This window comes from Haliotis cracherodii, unplaced genomic scaffold (genome assembly GCF_022045235.1).
Source record: "Haliotis cracherodii isolate W230 unplaced genomic scaffold, xgHalCrac1.p SCAF_4, whole genome shotgun sequence".
In the NCBI taxonomy this organism is placed as follows: domain Eukaryota; kingdom Metazoa; phylum Mollusca; class Gastropoda; order Lepetellida; family Haliotidae; genus Haliotis; species Haliotis cracherodii.
In genome coordinates this window covers 37,331,347-37,354,575 of record NW_027266297.1, presented here as the reverse complement: position 1 = coordinate 37,354,575, position 23,229 = coordinate 37,331,347, and the positions used below count along the sequence as shown (strand labels likewise).

Below are 23,229 nucleotides of genomic sequence, written 5' to 3'. Positions count from 1 at the left end.
TAGGGTGTTGATCTGGCGCACTATAAATATGTACATTATTACGTCACAAAAAGGGAGTTGGCACAATCTCGTTTGGCTAAGAAAATAAATAGTTTTAAAACTTTGTGATTGTCATTGTCAATAAACAAAAACAATCTATTGTCATGATTGCATCGCATGCAAAGTTGTAAACAATTTAATAGTATCTTGTCCAAGTGAGCAGTACTAAGTTAGTATGTTGAGCCTTAGATATTCACTCTACCTCTCATCCTCATCAACTCTATAGTGATCAATACCATGAAGACACTAGCTACGAAGGCTTCATTTCAGAATAGATGTAGCCACCTCCATCACTCCTACCTGAAGTCAACGCAGATGATTTCTCACTTGTGAGATCAATTTAACTGGACAATTATTTCAAGTTTTGTGCTAACTCTGCTGAACTATATGCTGTATCAGTTCCATTAGGTTGGTTATGAAGCTAACTCTGCTTGTACACTATTTTGTCTGATGAATGTGTTTCTTCACTGCCAGTCGGTGTATTGGAAGATGTGAATGATGATTGACTGGGAGATTAATGTTTATTGTATTTGCTGTGATGAATACCAAACACCAAATAAACCTACTACAAACACTAAACAGGTCTTTTCTTTGTCTTTCAAGCCAGGCCACTGATAGTTCTTCCCTGTACAATTCTGTGGTAGAATGGAACAGGGAGACTGTTACATGTTGTGAAAAGACTCTTACGAGAGTGTATGGCACAAGATATGCCTATCCATGTTTTAAAGTCATTTTTCAAGTCTGAATTTATGTTCATGAAACAAACACACTTGCATGTGTACTGAAGGCATAAATAGCAGGTTTCATTTTCTATTCATGACTCGGAACAGTTTTATTTTAAAACTAAATTTATTCATCAAACGTAAAAAGTAACATATGGTCAAAAATAAAGCTTGTAAGTACATGTATCTACAATGGCTCTTTAAAAAGTCTTTGTGAGGGAAAACTTCAAAACCATTTCTTTCAAACAAAATACTGTCTTTTGTATGCACATGATAAAATAACAATTATTGAGAAAAGAGCGAAATGTCATCCATCTGATAAATAATCATTGAAAACTTAAAATGCAGGGTAAAATGTACATTAATATTACTGAACAAAATAAGTTGACAGTACTAATTGCCATATACAGAATATATCAATGGATATATCTTAACAACACATCATTACCACTTTCTATGCAAAATGAAGCACCTTGTGAAATATGAATGAAAAGGGATTTTTCATATATATATTACTATTATGCAAAGAATGGAAATGCTACTTAGCATATTTGTAATATTGAATGTAAAAAACAAAATCAAACATAAATAATTGTACATGTGAGTAACAAATAATTTGCATTTGATGAAAGCATACACAAGGACTTCTGAACCAAGCACCATCACAACTTGTCATCCAATGGGAACATTTTATAAGTGTACAACATTTGAGCATCTATTGCAACATTCAAGCAGAAGAAAAAATCATGGATAAAAAAAAAATAATTACATAATTGTTGTGCCATGTACAGCACACAGACCACAAATCAGGCAGTCAAGCAATATTGGTTGCAGAGAGTATGTGAATGGGTGACCGTGTTTAGCAAGCTTGACTCCTGAGAGTGTCTAGGGCTTTGGTCCTACCCCACACTGAAACACGTTACATGTGGTGTCTAGTTAGGCAAGAGACTGTACAAAATATGTCTCTGTTCATCCAATGAAGACCGTGACAGTATTACAGCGCCTTAAAAGGCAGGTTAGGTTTTATTATGCCTCAAAGTGAGTTTGACCAATCAGAGAGCAGAACTACTAAACCAATGAGCCTGTATGCCATCAGTAAATATCCAAGATGGTTGTTACAGACCTAATATGAGACTGTATACCATCAGTAACAGCCATTTTGGATTTTCTAACATCCACCTCAAAAATTTCACATGAAAATTCAGGTACATAAATTTTGTTATTCGACACTGTTTTGTGTTTTGTATCATTAATTTTGATGTTCAAGGACATTAATGTTTTATTGGATCACGTTCGTGACTTCAATAAAGATTATATAAAGTTAAAATTATCAACAAGGTTTGGCCTCTTGAGGTTTGAAAACCCTTAACGTCTTAGGTTGTAAGTGTAAAGTTTTGAGTTTTAAGTTTTGACATGACGTGCGACAAAGATAACAAAAAGTGTTAACTTTCCAGCATAATAAATTTGTTATGGTGTCTTTAGTTTCCATATACAGTGTCATATTAGGTTAGCAGAAAAATATTGGGCTCGATGGACACCTCACTCAATATTTTTCTGCTAACCTAATATGACACCGTATACTGAAACTAAAGACACCCTAACTAACAGTATACTCCCCAGGGAACTGAGAAAGTAATTCAAGTTCACACTGATCCATTGACCAGGGTAATAATGGAGTACTTTGAGCATGCTTTAGGGTGTTGATCTGGCGCACTATAAATATGTACATTATTACGTCACAAAAAGGGAGTTGGCACAATCTCGTTTGGCTAAGAAAATAAATAGTTTTAAAACTTTGTGATTGTCATTGTCAATAAACAAAAACAATCTATTGTCATGATTGCATCGCATGCAAAGTTGTAAACAATTTAATAGTATCTTGTCCAAGTGAGCAGTACTAAGTTAGTATGTTGAGCCTTAGATATTCACTCTACCTCTCATCCTCATCAACTCTATAGTGATCAATACCATGAAGACACTAGCTACGAAGGCTTCATTTCAGAATAGATGTAGCCACCTCCATCACTCCTACCTGAAGTCAACGCAGATGATTTCTCACTTGTGAGATCAATTTAACTGGACAATTATTTCAAGTTTTGTGCTATACGAATGGGGCTATGGTAAAAACTATGGTAGCTGATGGCTCCAGGGTCTTAATCATGTTAACAGAATGAAGATTTTATACACCAGACAATCAAGGATGTTTACCACTTTGAGTAGATATTTATACCCTCATCCCAATATACGCTGTTAATGTATATGCTGTCTTCAGGGGCAGTGGATAATGTATTGGCTGATCAAATCTATGATCTGAGTTCAATTCCCCACATGGGCACAGTGGAGTAAGCTCATTCTTGGTGCCTCCTGACAATGCGAGCAGTGTAAGGATTAACTCAATATTTTGAACCCCCAAAATGTACTTATTATTGGGAGTTATGATTATTGTGAGTTTATTTCTGTGACAACTATGTGGAAATTTGTGCGCATACAAACAGGCAAGAGTATATATGTTGGTATGTATCTAGAAATACACCCATGTTTGAGTATTCATTTACAATTATTGTTTATCAGACTTGTCTCAATGTGGAGGAAAATATCTATAGCCCTGCCTCCATCAAAGCTTAACTAAAATAACAACCGATATGACTTGGTTTAAGTAAAAATTAAATCTCCATCAATGCCTAAAATAACACACACATACTACATAAGCATTAATAAGAGAATAACACGCACACATAACAATGATGTAAATGTAATATTATACAAGAGGACCAAACTGACCTTGGTTCCATCTTCACAACAACATGATACAGGAAAACTAAGGTGTGGTTCAACATGGAGGTGGGACAGCAGGGACTCGCTGTATTCAGCTTACTGGGAGCAATGATCTTCATAAAATCATTGCTGAACAGGCTTGCAATAGGCATATCTCATTGATAATTTTCATGCGTTTTCTCAATCTTTCAAGTTTCAAATGTTATTCATATGAAAACATATTCTTAGGAGGTAAATTGGGGAGAAATTTTTTTTTTTTCAAAATTGGGATATTTTGAAGTTTTTATTTTCTTAAATGAAGGGGTGATTAACATTGTTGTTTACTATTCATTCCATTCAGTTCAATAAGGTATAACTAAGCATTCAAGCCTCTTCATCATGTACGGGTCCTGTAATCAGTAACAAGCATGTGACTCCACAAAACTGTTACTGCAGTTGTCATGTTCATAATGATAACATGAAATGGGAAATTTTTAATTCCAATTTCGGAATGTTAGTGACATTAGCTGTAGAATTGGGCAGAATATCAGCCCCTTAGCAGTTCCAGATAAATCCCTGGAATCTGCCATGATAGTTCCAAAATTTATTTATCATTTACCTTATCTTGTATAAAGCGCCTGGGTGCTTAGAAAAACGACAATGGGGGACGCTTATGAAAAACATACACAACAAGTTTAAATTTGTTGTCAGAGATCGAGCAGCACTGTTTCATAAGTGTCTTTGTAGAAGTATCTATCGGGATACCATTGTTGTACACCAGGATCAAAATAACAAACTCGGTGCTGTGACCTAAGAATGTGTAAAATGGATGTACACACATGGTATGAGAATAAATGGTAAAAGACTACTTTCGAACTGTACGTAGTTCAACAGTTCTAACTAAGGCCATTGTTAGTTTGATTTCACTTTACCTAAAAAAGTTGTGATTGACTTTTGATGATAGAATAAGATTCAAATATATGAAAGTGTCAAGATTTCACTTGTCACAGAGTCCCTTCATGTCACAAAACCGTAAGTTGGACACATCAAAGTTCGACATAACGGTGTTAGACTGTATTTTGCAACATGTATGGTTAAAGACTTGGATCTACTTCAGTATGTGTAAACAGCTCTAGCTATCACAGCACCATCCTAGAAAGGCACATACATGCAGAAAGTGTGTTTGTCTTACTTTGGCAACAAATATAAAAACGATAAACTTTATCACATTTGGATTTGGTTTGATTTGAACTAGTATAAAATCACTCTATGGCAGGTTTGTAACTATGACATAAATATTGTCACTGAACTGTTTTATTTACCCATGATCAATAACATATGATTAGGGATTGATAATCTTGCCTAAATTTTCAGGACTGGCAAATAAAACTTGCTTCTGCTTGGCATGTTATTTTTTGGCAAGGAATTGCCGTTTTAACTCCCATAGTAAGTTTAAACAGTCATAGCGCTACAATCCCTTTGTGAATCTGGACTCATGACTTATAATAACATGATAATTTGTACTTTCCAGTTGATTGGTAGCTGTAGATCGTGTACATTCTGTACATGTGTGTATTTGACAATCAATAGGTACATGTATACATCACCTTCAGCTGATACGGACATGTATATGTAAAGTGGTAAATGTCACACTGAGACAGCCTTACATAATGTGTAGCAGATTCAGCAGCAGCTTCAAGGAGCTGATCGTCATCTAATTATCCAAAATTAATTTTACCTCTCTGGATTTTTACCACTATCAACGTTGAACCTGTGACTGGTGTTTTGAACACATTTTACCGCATTTCTTCCAATCTTCTGACAACATGGCCAAAACCAGTCAGGGGAACTAACAGGATCGACAGTGCCACTTCCACGTCGCAGGATGGCCTTCACAGGCTTCATGTGGTGGTAGCAACACGTGGACTCCTCGGAAACCTCCTTGGATGGGAAGAACTTGGAGCACTTGGAACACTCGTATGGACAACTCTTCTCCATCACAAATCGGCCACGTTTTGAAGGACGCATGGCCTGTTCCTGGAGATGAATACTAGAATCATAAGGGTAGTCCTCTTCTGTGAGAGGAGACTGGGGAGTGTTGAAGGATCTCTGGGTGTTGTCCTTGAGGATGTTGAGGAGTCGCTGCAGCTCCTGTGTCTTCTTCTGGCTGAGTTCCCACTCCCTCTCCTTCTGGTCGTACAGAGTCTCCACCCACCGCAGCTGAAGGCAACAAGTGTATGTTTTAAGTTTATTTGTTTGTTTGCCATTTAACGCCACACTCAGCAATATTCCAGTTGTATGACAGTGGTCTGTAAACATTAATCTGGAGTGACACTGGACCAGACAATCCAATAATTGACATCAATGAGCATAGTTCTACAAAATTGGGGTACAATGACATACATCAACCAAGTCAGAAAATCTGACCTCTAAATCACATTAGTCGCCTCTTAAGACAAGCATGGATTGTGAAGACCAATTCCAATCTTCAGAGGGATGTAATAAGCAAGGAGCTCAGTCAATACCCGAAAGGAAAAGAAAATGAGGTGAGATCTCTTACAGCAAAACATGGCTGTCACAAACTCACAAACTCCAAGACAATGTCCATAGTATGTTACTCTCAAAACCATATCTGCCAACTATTTATACATATGTACATACATGTATCATTCACAATGCCAGAGCAAAAAAATTGAGTGTGGACACAATGTGCACTGAGAGTCTCAAGCAAACATATCATTAAAGCCAATTCAATTATTCAATCAAATTTTACTTTCAAAAAGGGATGTGCACGAGCTTATTCCTTAGTAATGGTTTCTCTATTTTTCAGACGCCATTTTTGTTGCCTCGCTATAACAGTGGGTTTGGGGGCTTGCCCCCACACAACGGCCTGAATTAAATGTTTTTGTAAGCAAATGAAATGTTTAATTACCAAAGTAGATACAAAATACTTTATTAGTAGCATCAAACAAACATGGCTGATTGTTGTCTGGTATAATGCATGTATACCCAAAGTTTTTTCTACACTCTGTCCAAAGGACCCAACTCTGCACAGTGAATTGCGGTGCCTTAGATTACTAGGCCACCAGTGCCCCTCATTCCTGGATCACCCCAAAACCAAGAGTATAACACAAACCTTTTCAACCTCCTGCTGAAGCTGGGAGTTCAACTCCTGTAGATCAGCACACTGCCGGGCAACTCCCTCCATCACATCATTCTTCTCCACCACTCTCAGATACATCTCACGCAGCTCCTTGTTCTCATTACCCAAATTCCCCAGCTTCAGGAGCAGGCTCTGGATGATGTCCTGATCCACCCGATTATCTTCATCAACATTATCACAACCTGACCCCATGCTTCTGATGTTCCCTGGACTCTGACTGAAGCTGTTCACGGTCTGTCTCAGATCCTTGTTTTCTTTCTCCAGACGATTTATCTTCAGGTTCAGGTCATTGACGTACTCGTCCTTCACACAGCTCTTCTGGACAAGTTCTTGGACATCATCATACAGATTCTGGACCTCCTCGGGGAGGATCTGATGGTCAGTCAGCCCAGCAATGGCAGCCAGGACATCCTTGCCTGAATGGCAGTTGGTCTCAGTGCATTGGACTGACAGGGATTCTTTTTCAAGTTCAGCCATTCTGTAAACCAATGCTATATTTTCAACTCATAAACAATCTAAAACTAACAAAAATTAAAAAACATAAATTCTGTCAGTTGTGTCAACTGGTATTCAAAACTATTTTAAATACAAGTATTTGGAAATGTAACTCAAACACAGGATTACATGATGCCACAATAAACAAAGAGAGAGAGTGTCGAATTGATTTTGCGTCGCATTGGCTAGCTAGGGGTCAGCAGTTTGGAGACGCATTAATTTCAAGATTTACAGTATTCACTGTGTTCAAGGCCTCTGTTTCCTTTAACGTCAACAGATGTTATTCACATGAAGCATGAATGTTTGATAGGTCTATGCATATAGCAGTAGTGTATTTAATCAAGTGATGACAAAAGGGAACACATGTAGCAAGTACTCGGTGACAATGTGTTGATATGAGGCTAGTGAGAGGGTGGGGGAGGCTGGTACTTGGTTTATTATAGCCTAATGTTCATTCTTGGTAAATAAATGTATTTTATTTCATCCTTAAACTTTATTTACAAAATAAAGAAAACCTACAACTTGTTATTCTAATATGGAATATATTTCAGTAACTAGTTGATAATTTACTTCTCATCACAAACTTCCATAAAGGACAAGATACATGCAAATATAATTCTACTCTGTACATCCATGTTCATTTGAAGGGTCATAGTTTTGACAACCATGTGCTTTTGGTAATTACTGTACCATATCATTTAATAATCATTTAACTTTGACCTGAGTCAGATGGTACACGAGCATTAGTTTTAGAAACATGCTCACCCATATTTATGGTTATGTGATGTTTTAATTGGGGAAATGGGTAATTTTTTAAAATTATTTATTGTCATTAACCCAAAGAAAATCTTTGTGAACCCAACCCCCTCTCGCATAATATTGCTAATATTTACAAGTTAGATAAATGTCTAAAAATCAGATATTTTAAATGCTTGAGAGTGTCAATTCACACATGATTCACTCGTGATGGGTATTTATAACACTGACGAAAAAATAATACCATCAAGTAGCAACATATTCTTGTAACAGTATAAAACTATAGTTTTTTTTGTTTTTTTTAACTCTTAACTAGAACCTACAAACATGGTACTGTACTGTCAAAAAGTCTTTACATTTGGCAGTTTGATGTTAAAAACTGTATAAAAAAATACTTCCGGGTTGATGTTAAGCAAGGGTGTTTATCCAACTTAACAAACCGTGATGTGTATATTCATGCATTGTGTCACATTTATTGAAAAAGACATACTAACCTGGGGAAAAAAAACATTTTATAATACACACTCACGCTAAAGAAGTGATAAGACGTAAAAAGCGTTGTTAACATGGCGAACATGTTTACCTATAGTGACCTAGATTGTGTTCTGGGTCAATGTCATAGGTCGGAATTGTTATCTGGTATTTATCATTTACACTTAGTCAAATAGATTAAGCAATCACACGTTTCCAAAAGAAATTGTCTGCTTACCGTGATCTCTGCGGCGTGTAATACCAGAGAAATTTCAGCAACAGATAATCCAGCAGTCTCCAAGCAAGTAGATCTAGCGATGGTCACGCGCAGCACGTGATCTAACTGTTCAGACTATTTTTGTTTCCAGCTGTTTACTTTACGTTACTTGACTGTCAGCGTTTTTATTCTGACATGGAACAATAAAAAAGCGTTCATAATACGACAGTACGTATTTGATATACGATATCGAGAGGACAAATTGTATATGCAAAACTGATTTTTGTTTACTGTGGTGTAATTGGGGGGGACAAGATCCTCCGACTTGATTTCTAGGTCATGCAAGATAAGAAACTATACAGCTTTATATTTGTTTGCTAAACCTTCTAAGTACAAAGGAAGTTAATCTTAAAGCTATTGTTTGATACAAAATCAATAAGATCTAAATATATTTTTATCAAATATCATTTTAAGTGATGTTTGTACAAAAGGCACCAAACATTCGAATAGCTCATCCAGTTTCGAGTGAGAGTGCGTATGGTTTTATGCCGCTTTTAGCAATATTCAAGCAATATCAAGGCGGGGGGACACCAGAAATGGGCTTCACACATTGTACCCATCATCCAGTTTCGAATTAGGGCCTAGCTAGTTATTTTTTCAAACAACCTTTAAAAAGGTTTTCATGAATCGATCATGTGAAAAAACATTACTTGAATTGCATTTCAATCATTTCCCAAGGTCTTAGTAATAGTTTATACTGAATAAATGCATGTCCAATGCAAGCGACTTGTTTCACATACGAAACAGCAGTACATTAAATTGGTTGTTAGGCAATATAAAAGTTCTTTCGTAATGATTTGGGTGGCCCTGAAAAGGGCCTGTGGACAGTGTCCTAAAATTGTAACAAGCAAGTTTTCTACTTGACGCTGGCTCTCTTACTGATTTTCACCTTCTTCGATCCAGGCTTGACGATTTTCTTTGTTGGCCTCTTGCTTGGCTTGGCCTTTCTGATAGCTTTCTTGAGCATTTTCTTTGGTCGTTTCTTGGTCGCCGATTTCCTTGCAGGCTTCCTTGCCTTCTTTGCCTTTCCCATGGAACGCCTTCGTACTTTGCCTTTGCCTGCCGACTTCTTCTTGCCGGCGGTCTTCTTGGCCTTCTTGGCGGGCTTCTTTGTGGAAACTGTTCCTACGCGGAAACGGCCTGACGCTCCATTGGCGAGAGATCCCTTGGGGCGAACCAGGGCTCCCGTCTGTAGACCTTTATGAAAGCCACGTTTGAGCAAACTTGGCAACAAAGTAAGAGGAATTCCAGGGTAGGTGGCCATGATGTAGCTTTTGATGGCCTGCACTGAAGAGCCTTTCTTGTCCTTCAGGGCACCAATTGCCGCAACTATCATATTCACGACAGTTGGGCGACCCGATGGCTTGCGATTACCCACGGCCTTCTTTAGGCTTTTAGCAGGAAAGGTAAGCACTGCAGGCCTAGCAGGCGATTGGGATCCGGAACAAGATGGACTTGGCATGATTATTAGATGTATTCTTGACAGGTACACTGAACAGGAATGCCTTCAACCGACGTGACGTCGCTCTTATAGGCAACGCGCGGACGTGAGAGAAGACAATCAACACATATTCGCACGAAATGTAAATAGGCTTAGCGATTTACTGCAAATTGTGTTTGTTTACCAATGTCATTATGATATTTCCTTTTACTTCGTTCATATTGGTTAAACAAAAATGGTACCATTCAGCAGCATATGTTCTAGTGATTCCGGGGATCCACATCAATTCCTGCAGGAATTTGGTGTTGCTACGCTATTGTGGGTTTTACAGTGAACTATAAAGAGAAATGTTTTTAAAAACAACGTTCCACATTAAAAAATTGGCTTAACCAAAAACATCTTGCAAAACATAAGCTCAAAATTACGTTCATGTTAAACATGTCATGGTTCTGATTCAATAGATGTATCATACATAGCAGTACAAATCAGTTAGACAGCTCAATTTTTATGTTAAATGTTAGCTCAAAAACACAACAACGACAGAAAATCGTCCATTTTGAATGCATTTCAACTTGGGTTTTGACAATACTTGAACGCTTTTGCCACTCTGTAAAGTTATATATGTACAGTACGACCCGAACCTCACTTTCTAGTTTCACTAATTCTTCTCAACTCAGTTTATGACCCGAATTAAACAGAAAACGATCTACATTATTGGTCCTCTTTCGTGCCCATATGTTGTGACATTTTCCCACTAATTCCAATGCTTGTACGCACTTCCGTCATGTATCCCTTATGAAGCCCAGCTGTTACCTTAAATACTTCTTATCTCCAGTACAAAATAATTTTAAAAATCAAACAAATATACAAAATATTAACACAGGTTTCCGGCAAAAGTATTATATGGCCTATGAAAAAAATACGAAAAATGTTCTACTAAATGTTATTAGAGACGTACGTGCGATTGTGCACACTGATCAATTATGTATTTTGCTATTGCTTTCAAAGAATCTATTTCATAAACACCAGATCTTCTTAATATTTTAACCAAATTATTTTGAGAAATAGATAAAATCTTACAATAATTTCGGTGTGTTGAGATGAAATATGAAGCAGTGAAATGTTACCAACATAGATCTAAGCCAGTATTTTCCCGATCGTTTTCGGTAAAACATGTAGACTGTGTACGTGTAAACATGGTAAAGGAAATTATGAATACTAGAATGTTCAGTATGTCATTGTCAAATATAGTATGTTTATACAGTGAATAAACCCATGGATCAAGCCAATGATATTCATTCAAAAACATGGATATAATTAATGTTGTTATCTATAGACTTTATATATTGTTCATCAAATGCTTGTACAATCATTTGAGGTTCTATAATAAAGGCATCATTCCATATATCAGAATATAAATCAAAATATATGTACATGCAATTTCGTTGAACTATTAATGAAATATATGCTAAATATGCTCCATAGATACAAATCTTCATTAATGATCTAATCCAAATATTGAGAGAAATAAATTCTTTTCTAAATATTACAGTGTCCTTATGATAAAGGAATACAGAATGGTTTGGGTTAGATGTTATAATACATGCTAATGATCTGTATCAAGATATCTAGATTTGTATTTCCATATATATTTTTTAACCATTTTTCATTTAAGTTTGGGTTGTTGTTTTACGCCACACTCAGCAATATTCCAGCTATATGACGGCGGTCTGTAAATAATCGAGTCTGGACCAGGCAATCCAGTGATTAATATCATGAGCATCGATCCACGCAATTGCATCAACCAAGTCAGCGAGCCTGACTACCCGATCCCGTTAGTCGCCTTTTACGGTAAGCATGGGTTGCTGAAGACCATTTCAAAAACATACAAAAAATATGTACCAAATAATTAGACGGAAAGGTGTTTGGTGCTCGCAGAAAAATAAGTAGTTTATTTAAATGAATTCCTGTTGGCATTTGTAGGCACCTCATTTTTTAATATTTTATTTGAAAATGTAGAAAAAACATTATGACAAACCTCCTGTTGTTTGTCCTATATCATGTTTGAGTCAGTCCCCAGATATCGCTAAGCGGGTGAAGTTATGATTAATTTAATCTAATTATGATCTTATAATATCTCCCGAAATATTACGTTCCTTTTTATACCGATGCTGGTTAGTTTAGATGATGAGGTGTATGATATCTAAGATACATGTTATCATGTTTAAGAAAGGTGCGTTTCAGAACATGTGGAAACTGCGTTCGTTTTGTCTCGATCAAGTATATCCGCATGGCAATGGTGAAACTGAGGATAGCCATCTCTTTGAAAAACTAACACACGATCATAAGTGCAAGACTGATATGCGAGCATATTGTCCTTTCTTTTGCCACAGACGACTTACTGGTTTGGGGTCAGAAGCGGAGAGCGTTATTCAGTATAATATAAATTTCCTTAGTTCTATATCCTGCTTGAATTTGTACTGGCCCCGTTCTAGCGGGCTAATGTTTATTTCTAACCCTGAGCGTGACAATGGATTTCTAGAGAAAGAATGAGTTCGTCTTTGGTGATGGACTGTTTGGCATGTTTGCGAGTTTATCATGTTTATATGATACTGACAGTTTGTAGCACTGAACAAACATGACGTAGACGTTATTACGTCATATCTATGGCCACCGCGCGGACGTAGTAGAAGACACCCAAGACCCATATGAAGGAAAATGCTTCGGATTTGTTATAGTGTTGTGTTTGTTTACCATTTTATTTTTGTATTATTGTTTTCTTTAACTAACATTTACTGCACACATGTGTTGTATCTACCTCGCCCTCATACTGAAGTTTCCGGTGGTGAACTATGTTTTATGAAAAGCAATATTGGAAACAAATAATATTCAGTTTTTCAGTGTGATTACGAAAATGTTTGGAAAATAAACAAAACACGCCTACTGAAAACATTTCTTTCAAAGATTATATGTCTCTATATGACTACGTTAATGCGGTTTTTTAATGGGATTATGATTCTGGTCCCTTTTCCGACTAGCATTTATAATATAATTGGTGCGTTGAGTTCCCTTAATCAATGCAACGTACGTCTCAAATGCACAAACAAATGGTTGCCTGAAATCCATATGTAACTCCCACTACTACAGTATTGAGATAATGGCTGTTGAAGTTTTGAATTGTTGTCATTGAAACGAATAGTCTTAATCTAAGTCTCAGAATGAACTACACATAGATTTTAGTGGTGGTTGTGCACATGCAATGTGTTGGTTTTTTTTAATGAAAACACATTTCTGCACCAGGATATTCAAGACACCACTAGCCTAACACGTACACGTAATAAATTGACAACTCGATCCATATTAAAACATCGATTCGGAACAAATTTCACAAACATTCAAACCAGTGATCCTGACTTTTCGGGTTTTCACATGTGTTTTAAGCAGATATTGCAAATGACTGAAATCTTAAACCTTAATTTCTAGGTAAAATAACCATTTAAGGGGAACAGCTGGCCTTATAGTCATAATTAAGTTCGTGACAATAATGTCAGCTACCGCTACAACACCAGATGACAACAATGAGTCTGAATTATTTTCAAGGCAAACACGTTGCAACAATGTAATGTTTGTGGCAAGCAATTTCTTCCTTTTTCTCAACACTGGAGCATAGATATCTAGATTCTAATAAGATTTCATATTTTTCACGAATTATCTTTTCCCAAAAAAACATCGACGTAATAATGATAACAAAGTACAAAACACGAATATACTGGTAGCGATATCATCTCTTAATGATTAATTTCCATTAAAGCGAGATGTGGTTATCAGCTGCCTCCACAAAATACAATGTTTTGATATTATATAGGCGCTTCTCGCACCTGTTATTAAGCAAAGGTTGTAACTAAATCCCCAAACCGAATTATGACTCATCTTTTGTAATGATAGTAATAAATATATTTGTATACGGGAACTACTAAAATGGCACTACAACATAATTATTAAAGCATACAAAGTACATTTATGATGTCATTCTCTTTAGTATAAAATTCAAATATGCGTGTATTCCGTTTTAAATACCCAGTCTGACTTTCAACTACATTCTTCTGCAGCGGGTGCTTTGACAAGTTGTTGCATGTACTGTTAACTGTTTTGACTGTTGAAAATGGGATACCTCATCTGACAATAGATCAAACTTACCGGTAAACTCATTTTGTTTGTCATTTACCCAAACATCATTCAACAGAAACAAACATTTAGACTATAAGCATTGCTGATCAGAGACGACAGTTGACACTGACGGAAACATCTCTGGCTCTGTTCTTGACTGCGAGATTGTGCTTCAGGTTTTGGATATTTGTTTATGAATGTTCAAGCAGTTATCGCCGACCGAAACTTCACACAAATGTAAAACAATAAGTTTGTAAAGTCTTAGTTTGTATTTTAAAAGAGGTTTTCCATCGTGCATTAGACAAAGTTAATATACTAAATATATAGCGGTGTATCAATGTATGTGTTCTGCTAGCTCAGTGTAGACACAGAATATGATATGTCAAACGGAGACGGTATCATAATATGTCTTCTTACACTGAGTATTATGAGGGTAAAAGTTGACTCAGTATATTCAGCATCGTTTCACTGAATATATATTATGATGTCATGTATAATGGTTCAGTGTGAGAAGTACAATTGTCAAGTGCAATGATTCACTGAATGTAGCCTAGAGCCGCGTTTGGGTTCTACAGTCAAGATATGACCCTACACACAGGCCATGTAACTAATAATATATTAACAAACAAACTCGGCCTCATCTACGATTTTTTGGCTAGTTTTTTCACTGTTATTAGATACATGGTCCTGTGCCCTACATCAAGTCTTGACTAGGACTCCATCGAGGCTCACGGCTACATTGAAAGGTACTGGCCACCGCCAGTTATCACATTTATTTTATTGTTATTTCTGAAATATCCTCTGTATAAAGTTGACTGTACCAATAACTTTGAATTTTGTGAAAGTATGAGCAAATGTGACAACTGTCGACTAACTGTACCAGTTTGTATCATTGTCTAAGCAGCATGTGCCATGTGATCACACAAACCTATTCAGTTACATTTTTAGCTGTCTCTGGTATAACATTCAAATGTTTTATTCTTTAAAATTATTCCAGAAGACATAAACTTATATACCTGACAGCCTGAAATGTTTATGTATGACAGATATATTTTTTCAGAAATAAATTGCCCATAATTAAGGATGCATATAACACATAAGTGTGTATTATACGCGAAAAAAACAAGTCTTGTGTACATTGATCAATCGCAAGTGGTGCTAATTGGGATTGTTCACTAGCCAATATATTAGCAAATATCGCCGTGGGCGCTTCTAAGAGCAGGGCGCTTATTACGTCACATACAGTATGTGCTATGGATTTATTCAAGTTATGAAAATTTGGTCCAGGGACAATTGCTCTGGTTTCAATACTCTTAGTTTTAACAACATGAACAAAGGAATTATTACTCTGTAATCATAATTTCGCCTAGGTGCATCTTGTGCTAGTACAACATTTATTTGAACTTAGTGTGTATTTCATATCAATTCTTCGGCCTTCAATAGTATTGATGCATATACAAATAATAACAGTATTTTTTTTTATTGTAGTGATTAAGTTACAGTTGGAGCAAAGATGGCTGACAAACCAAAGGTAAAACGTCGGAAACAGAAACTACTCAGTTCCAAAGATGGAGAAGAGGAGGGTCTGGTCAATGCAGGAATTGTGAGTACTTTTGTCAAATCTTTGTTTTATCACTTGAAACACGAATTCACCTGTTTTGAGTTCAAATATTATTGTTATATAACTTTGAAGTATCTCCGATCCAATTAATTGTTTGATTCCTGAAGAAAAATACTAGGGTAAGCATGGTAAGGAGATAGGAAAGGGAAATGAATTTTTTCTTTCAAGCCCTGTACAGAGCTAATAGATAAGCAGCATATTTGCATAAAATCCCCCCCCACCCCCAAAAAAATATTCAAACCCCAATTACTTTCAATTTACTTGCGTACAGAAACGCATGCATTAAATGAAAAACTAAAATGAATAATAACAGCTAGAGTAAATACCCTATGAAGCTTTTTCAGCAAGCGTACAAAGGAGCTAATTTCCGAAATACAATTACGAGCTAATTTACCATGTTTACTTTCAGAGTTAAGCCTATATATTTAGAACATTATTTCATTTTTTTTAAATTATGAAATGTTCACTAAGTTTGGGAAAAACCCAATAGAGTGATGAATAGATGAGTGAAAAAATATTGATTCCCCAATGAAAAATGTAATAACCCAATTAAAGTAAAAACTCAATTGCTCAAAAAGTTATCTGGAGCTCTGCCTGTAGTGACATTAAGAATTCTAAATTAGTGACAAATGATGATTTCTTGTTGCTGTAGGACTCCGACACAGAGGCAGCGTACCAGGCCTTCTCCCAGAGGGAGGGGGAGTCGTCAGCTGCTGAACTCAGTGTATGTTATCATCATAATAATTATTGTTCTTACTAGTACATGGTCACATTGGTGGCACGTGGTCCTGTGCACAGCACACAGGTCACTATCACGAAGAATAGTGATGGGTGTCTTCGTAGAATTTCTCGGGCTTCGGTCCTGCCACACACTGAAACACATGTAACATGTGGTCTGTCCTTAGGCAAATGACTGTCCGAAATATGCCTCTGTACACCTTGCAGTGAATGGGTACCAGATAGGATGAGATTGTAATGTGACCATTGACCAATGTTGACCTAATACCGCCTCACAAGCAGCATGGGTTGTATACTCCCTAGGGAGCTGAGAATGAAATTCAAGTGTGCACTGATACATTGACCAGGTTAATACTAATGTATGGCTATGAGAATTCACTGAGTGGAATTCAGTGCATTATGAACAGACTTATCATTAAACCCTCATCTATCATGTATGTGAAAGAAATTCCCAAATCCATAAACAAAGGTCAGCCAGGTGATTCCTGAAAGCCTGGTTTTGATTATGTGGATCTGTAAAAGGTGTTATCAGAGTATGTTATATCCTTGTAGTTGTACAGTGTTCGAAATTAAGCCAGAAAGTCAAGGGGTCTTTGTCATAAGCCCTGCAGCTCTGGATTCAAATAATATAGGAGAAAACTTTTTGGACTTCAGGACCCCTCTTATTTTCCAACACGGTACCTTGGTCAATATTGTAAATGATTATAGTCAAGAGTAAAATACTTTGTAGTATCAGTTAGCCAAATATTTCTTCTAAATGGCCAGGGGGCACGGGTGGCCCAGTCGTCTAAGGCGCCGCAATTTGCTGTGCAGAGTTGCGTCCCTTGGGCACGCCAGAAACCTATGATTGTGGGTTGGAATCCCGGTTCACCCCGATTATGTTTCTAGGTTTGTCAGCACCATACCCATGCTCTTGGGTTTCACCGAAGTGGTAAACGTCTGAGACCTGCATCACTTCGGGCTTTCCTCCCACATTAAGCTGACACGCCGTGATATGACTGGAATACTGTTTAAAGCGGCGTTAAACACAACACACTCACTCACTCACTCTAGATGGCCAACATATTCAAAATAGGTGAGCGAAGATATTGTGTGTGTACGTATGTTATGATACTGACTGAAGTGTATTGGTGGACTGTAGGCTAGAGAGGAAGTGGAGCAGGCCCATTCCCTGGTGAAGGATGTGAAGACACGGCACAAACGGCGGCAGAGGGAGGTAACATCATGAGGTCTATGTGACCAATAAATTCACAATATTATGTCTGTATTTAAACATTAAACTGTCATTAAGATCAGATCTATGTTCTCTCTACAGCTAAACAAAGAGGACATCCCATTATGGGTCATGTCAGAACGACCTTTTTGAACTTTGACTGACCAATGAAATGACTAACAAGAAGTTGATATTAGCCAATCAGAAAGCATCTTCGTCGAGCTATGATTCAAACTGGCAACTACGCTTTGAAAAATAGTTTCACAGAGATCTCAATTCAAAAATTGAAAACTGAACATACTGCAATGTTTAATAGATGGCCTAGATTGTATTTCAGTACTTTACACATGCAATGCAAAATCTCTTTCATTCAAATGTTTATCCAACTGAAGCAACAGATGGACAATTTATTTGATGAATAATGGACTGTTGATTAGAAAACTCTATGTTAAACATTTGGAGGTTCATGATTAGAAAACACATTCTGACTGTCACTTTCCTGACCTGGTAAGCGACACTCTGATTGGTCAGATGAAAGTTCATTCAGACGTAATGGGATGTCTTCAGATCTGATTTGAATGAGATTGGTAATTTAACATGAATTGAGGTAAAAAAAAAAACTTTTTAAAATTCTTCTTACGACTCATAACTGATTAGGTGAGTTTAATATTGCTGAAGAGTGCCATACTGCATTAAACATTTTGATACAATTCTAGTTGTCCCAACTGGTGACACCTAAAGATGATGTGAGCGGGGAGCTGAAGACGATGAAGATGAAGAGTCGCAAGAAGATTGAGGAGGAGACGGCCAGGGAGGAGGAGCTCGCTGCAGCCATTGCCGCTGCCGAGGCAGAGGAGTCCGCAAGGGAGGCTGAGGCGCCCCAGCCGCTGGAGACAGAAGATGGGACAATCCCCATGCCAGCAGAAGAGGAGGCGACAGAGACAATCAAACCAGAGGAAGAGACCATGCCTACAGGGGAAGGTAAGTGTGGTCATTTGACTGCCTGTTGATGTGGTCATTATTAGCAATAGGGGAGGGGTCGGAGGAAGAGACCACGCCTACAGGGGAAGGTGGGTGTGGTCACTTGACTGCCTGTTGGTGTGGTAAGTTTAGAAGCAATAGGGGAGGGGTCGGAGGAAGAGACCACGCCTACAGGGGAAGGTGGGTGTGGTCACTTAAATGACTGTGGGTGTGGTCAGTTTATTAGCAATGTCAAGTTAACACACAACGTGTCACATTTTGATAAGCAACCTTTTACCATCATGAAGTGTTAGCATGTTTGTGTTGTTGTGACAGTCTCCATGCCGGACACCACTATGGAGACAGCACCACCAGACACAGGCGAGATCACCATGGCTACAGTTACAACAGAGTCGACGGAGACAACAACAAAAGCTCCACGAGGATCATCTCTCCGAGCCAAGATGAAGAAGGTTCTTGAGAAAGCTAGGGTGAGAGGAAGCGTTTTTTGTTCAGAAGCAAACTATATGGATGGGGTGGTCAGCCTCGGTGACACTGTACCCAGATGAAGTGGATTAGTGCTCATAATATCAATCACTGAATTGTCTGGTCCAGATTTGATAATTAACATACCGCCTTTATTTGTTGGAATATTACTGGGTGCAGATTTTTCAACAAACAAACATTTGTTTTTTTACTTAATTTTGTTTGTTGCAGGAACAAGCTGAAGATGAGATGAGAGAGGAGGCTAGAGAGGAGCGTGCCAGACAGCGAGACATCAGGCAGGAGAAGGCGAGGACACGGTTCGACACAGAGGTGAGTCAGACAGCGGTACATCGGGCAGGAGAAGGCGAGGACACGGTTCAACACAGAGATGAGTCACACAGCAGGACATCAGGCAGGAGAAGGCGAGGACACGGTCGACACAGAGGTGAGTCACACAGCAGGACATCAGGCAAGAGAAGGCGAGGACACGGTTCAACACAGAGGTGAGTCAGACAGCGGTACATCAGGCAGGAGAAGGCGAGGACACGGTTCGACACAGAGGTCTGTCAGACAGCGGTACATCAGGCAGGAGAAGGCGAGGACACGGTTTGACACAGAGGTCTGTCAGACAGCGGTACATCAGGCAGGAGAAGGCGAGGACACGGTTGGACACAGAGGTGAGTCACACAGCAGGACATCAGGCAGGAGAAGGTGAGGACACGGTTCAACACAGAGGTGAGTCAGACAGCGGTACATCAGGCAGGAGAAGGCGAGGACACGGTTCGACACAGAGGTGAGTCACACAGCAGGACATCAGGCAGGAGAAGGTGAGGACACGGTTCAACACAGGTGAGTCAGACAGCGGTACATCAGGCAGGAGAAGGCGAGGACACGGTTCGACACAGAGGTGAGTCACACAGCAGGACATCAGGCAAGAGAAGGCAAGGACACGGTTCGACACAGAGGTGAGTCAGACAGCGGTACATCAGGCAGGAGAAGACGAGGACACGGTTCAACACAGAGGTGAGTCAGGCAGCGAGACATCAGCCAAGAGAAGGCGAGGACACGGTTTGACACAGAGGTGAGTCACACAGCGGTACATCGGGCAAGAGAAGGTGAGGACACGGTTCAACACAGAGGTGAGTCACACAGCGGTACATCGGGCAAGAGAAGGCAAGGACACGGTTCGACACAGAGGTGAGTCACACAGCAGGACATCAGGCAAGAGAAGGCAAGGACACGGTTCGACACAGAGGTGAGTCACACAGCAGGACATCAGGCAGGAGAAGGCGAGGACACGGTTCGACACAGGAGAGTCAGACAGCGAGACATCAGGCAGGAGAAGGCGAGGACACGGTTCGACACAGAGGTGAGTCACACAGCAGGACATCAGGCAGGAGAAGACGAGGACACGGTTCAACACAGAGGTGAGCCAGACAGCGGTACATCAGGCAGGAGAAGGCGAGGACACGGTTCGACACAGAGGTGAGTCACACAGCAGGACATCAGGCAGGAGAAGGTGAGGACACGGTTCAACACAGAGGTGAGCCAGACAGCGGTACATCAGGCAGGAGAAGGCGAGGACACGGTTCGACACAGAGGTGAGTCACACAGCAGGACATCAGGCAGGAGAAGACGAGGACACGGTTCAACACAGAGGTGAGCCAGACAGCGAGACATCAGGCAGGAGAAGGTGAGGACACGGTTCAACACAGAGGTGAGTCAGACAGCAGGACATCAGGCAAGAGAAGGCGAGGACACGGTTCAACACAGAGGTGAGTCACACAGCAGGACATCAGGCAGGAGAAGGTGAGGACATGGTTTGACACAGAGGTGAGTCACACAGCGAGACATCAGCCAAGAGAAGACAAGGACACGGTTTGACACAGAGGTGAGTCAGACAGTGGGACATCAGGCAGGACATGGTGAGGACATGGTTTGACACAGTCACACAGCAGGACATAGGCAGGAGAAGCCTCAAAAATGTTTTACCTTCACTTCTGGAGCTCTCGTAAATATAATCCTGCACATGTTTTTCAGATCACTGAGGAGGAAATGGAAGAAAAACTTCAAGCTCAGAAACTGAAGTTGCGCTGGAAGAAGAAAGGGCCAAAGTCTGATAAGGTAAGACGCATGTATTTACCATGTTTCCCATTGACAGCCAGTCTTTCTCTATTCATTTTCCCAAAGTGTTTTACAAAAACACAACTTGAAAGATATGTTATTGCCTTTGTATAATATACTTTGACAAAAGTGTAGGGGATGTTAAAAATCATCAAAACAATGTCTTCTGATCTATTTGGTATTGGAAAATGGAAATGATTTGATCCTATCTGCAGGAGAGTAGGCGATCATATTTTAATGGACGTGATGAGATGGTGACACACTAGGTCGTGAAAGTGGTCGGAATATCAAATTCCAAATTTACATTTTGCAGCCAACATCACTAATGTGTTAAATAAGTGTCTTTGAGGTGTCCGAGGTCACATGTTTCATGACTGTCACAATGTTGTGTTTGGGAGGTGCTTTTTTTTTTCGGACATGTTATTGCCATATGAATCACTTACTTTCATAGCCAGACATTGATGTATTTTCACCTCAAAACAAATTATCTTCTACTTTCTTTGTATTGTATAATTCTTTTAACATGTTTACAAGAATTATTTTGTATACTTTTTCAAGCAGATAATGTGTGATGTGATACGTTACAGGAAATGGGAATGCCAACTGCAGAAGAGGCGTTCGACTTCTTCACTCGGGAGTATGAACCTGAACCGGAAGTGGAGGAGAAGAAAGAAGGAGAAACAAAACCCGAGGAGAAGAAGGAGGAGACGGAGCCAAAGGAAGGGACAAGCGAGGAGAAGGAGGAGGGAGAAGGAGAGGTGGGGACAGTCATTCCTCTAGATATTGGAATGTTTTCTAAAATAGGTTTGCTTTAAGTGAGATTATGTTAAAGAATGGGCAAAATCAAAGTCACCCATTGATTTCTAGGATGGTTAAACCTTGACTTAAACCAGAGGGCTGAAGTTGATGTTGTTGGGTCCTGAGATGTAGTTTCATTTATTAGTTTCACACAGAGAAGAGCCTTAGAAAGTAGGAGAAAACAATGAAAGATAATTGTTTCCCTTTTTTTTCAGGAAGGAGATAAAAAGAAAGATGACAAACCAGAAGGTAACTTTTGCAAAACTTTGCATACCCAACTGTCTCTAGACATCAAAGTACTAGAATTGGGATTTGGGCACACTTGGGCCAAGAAGAATCCTTTTTTATCCCACATGTCATATTGTCTTTATTGGCAGATATATCACACTAGGAAGCACTGTAAGCACCGTGTTTGTTGATTCTTGGTTTGTCAGCACCATCTGAATCTAGTAATTCTGGTTTACCATAGTACCATACAGGCCTGCACTTTCTCTCCGATCAAAAGATCAACTTCAGCTATTGGTGCCAAAGTCACGTACCGACACACATGGTGACAGGTCATTTCAACATGCTGGCTCATTGCTATGGAACAGTCTGCCACAATAAATCCGAGAAACAGAAAATCTGACAAACTTTAGAAAGACAAATTTAAAACCTGTCTCTTCAAGACAGCCTTAGACTAGATCAATGAGGTTCTAAGCACATTTGAGCAGTTGTTACTTGGAAAATTTGTAAGAATTTATCAACACGCATTGCGATGGGCTTTCCTCCTACATTTACTCGACACACCATTGGTTTTTGGTGAGTAAGGGTTATTAACATCCATGTCACTCATTCAGTGGGAGCAAGGGTTGCTGTGTCATCATGGTCATTTGAGACACCAACTTCACTGTGCAGAGTTGCTTCCCTTAGTCACGCCAGGATCATATTGTGTGTTCAAATTCTAGATGGGTCCAGATCTCTTGGTTTGTTAACACCATTCCCATGTTCCAGGGTTTACCAAA

At 38.9% G+C, this 23,229-nt stretch overlaps 3 protein-coding genes across 5 annotated transcripts in view; 1 reads left to right on the top strand and 2 right to left on the bottom strand.

The window, feature by feature from the left end:
- Positions 1–918: 918 nt before the first annotated feature.
- Positions 919–8,710, bottom strand: LOC139479860 (protein Daple-like). Its single transcript, XM_071262761.1, has 3 exons — positions 8,639–8,710; positions 6,652–7,156; positions 919–5,735 (listed from the first exon to the last, which is right to left on the bottom strand). The coding sequence occupies exons 2-3, from the start codon at positions 7,153–7,155 to the stop codon at positions 5,250–5,252; spliced, it is 990 nt and encodes a 329-aa protein (XP_071118862.1). The 5' UTR covers position 7,156; positions 8,639–8,710; the 3' UTR covers positions 919–5,249.
- Positions 8,711–9,533: 823 nt separating this feature from the next.
- Positions 9,534–10,139, bottom strand: LOC139478277 (sperm-specific H1/protamine-like protein type 2). The gene has a single exon (XM_071260692.1). The coding sequence runs from the start codon at positions 10,137–10,139 to the stop codon at positions 9,534–9,536; it is 606 nt and encodes a 201-aa protein (XP_071116793.1).
- A 4,081-nt stretch (positions 10,140–14,220) lies between these two features.
- The window catches only part of LOC139478712 (coiled-coil and C2 domain-containing protein 2A-like), a 63,349-nt gene continuing 54,340 nt past the window's right edge, over positions 14,221–23,229 (top strand). The window contains exons 1-10 of one of the 3 annotated variants that reach the window (XM_071261300.1): positions 14,221–14,317; positions 15,774–15,888; positions 16,559–16,630; positions 17,786–17,860; positions 18,574–18,838; positions 19,154–19,308; positions 19,535–19,633; positions 21,344–21,427; positions 22,015–22,185; positions 22,441–22,474. In XM_071261300.1, coding sequence (XP_071117401.1) covers positions 15,799–15,888; positions 16,559–16,630; positions 17,786–17,860; positions 18,574–18,838; positions 19,154–19,308; positions 19,535–19,633; positions 21,344–21,427; positions 22,015–22,185; positions 22,441–22,474 — 1,045 coding nt within the window. In that variant the 5' untranslated portion in view covers positions 14,221–14,317; positions 15,774–15,798. The other 2 variants (XM_071261299.1, XM_071261298.1) reach the window with 2 other exon arrangements.

What these genes read in the sequence shown, in the direction of transcription:
- LOC139479860 (XM_071262761.1), bottom strand. Translation starts at nt 7,155, where the DNA reads ATGGCTGAACTTGAAAAAGAATCCCTGTCAGTCCAATGCACTGAGACC. An exon ending in TTCAGCAGGAGGTTGAAAAG is followed by an intron (nt 5,736 to 6,651) that starts GTTTGTGTTATA and finishes TGTTGCCTTCAG; the next exon opens with CTGCGGTGGGTGGAGACTCT.
- LOC139478277 (XM_071260692.1), bottom strand. Translation starts at nt 10,139, where the DNA reads ATGCCAAGTCCATCTTGTTCCGGATCCCAATCGCCTGCTAGGCCTGCA.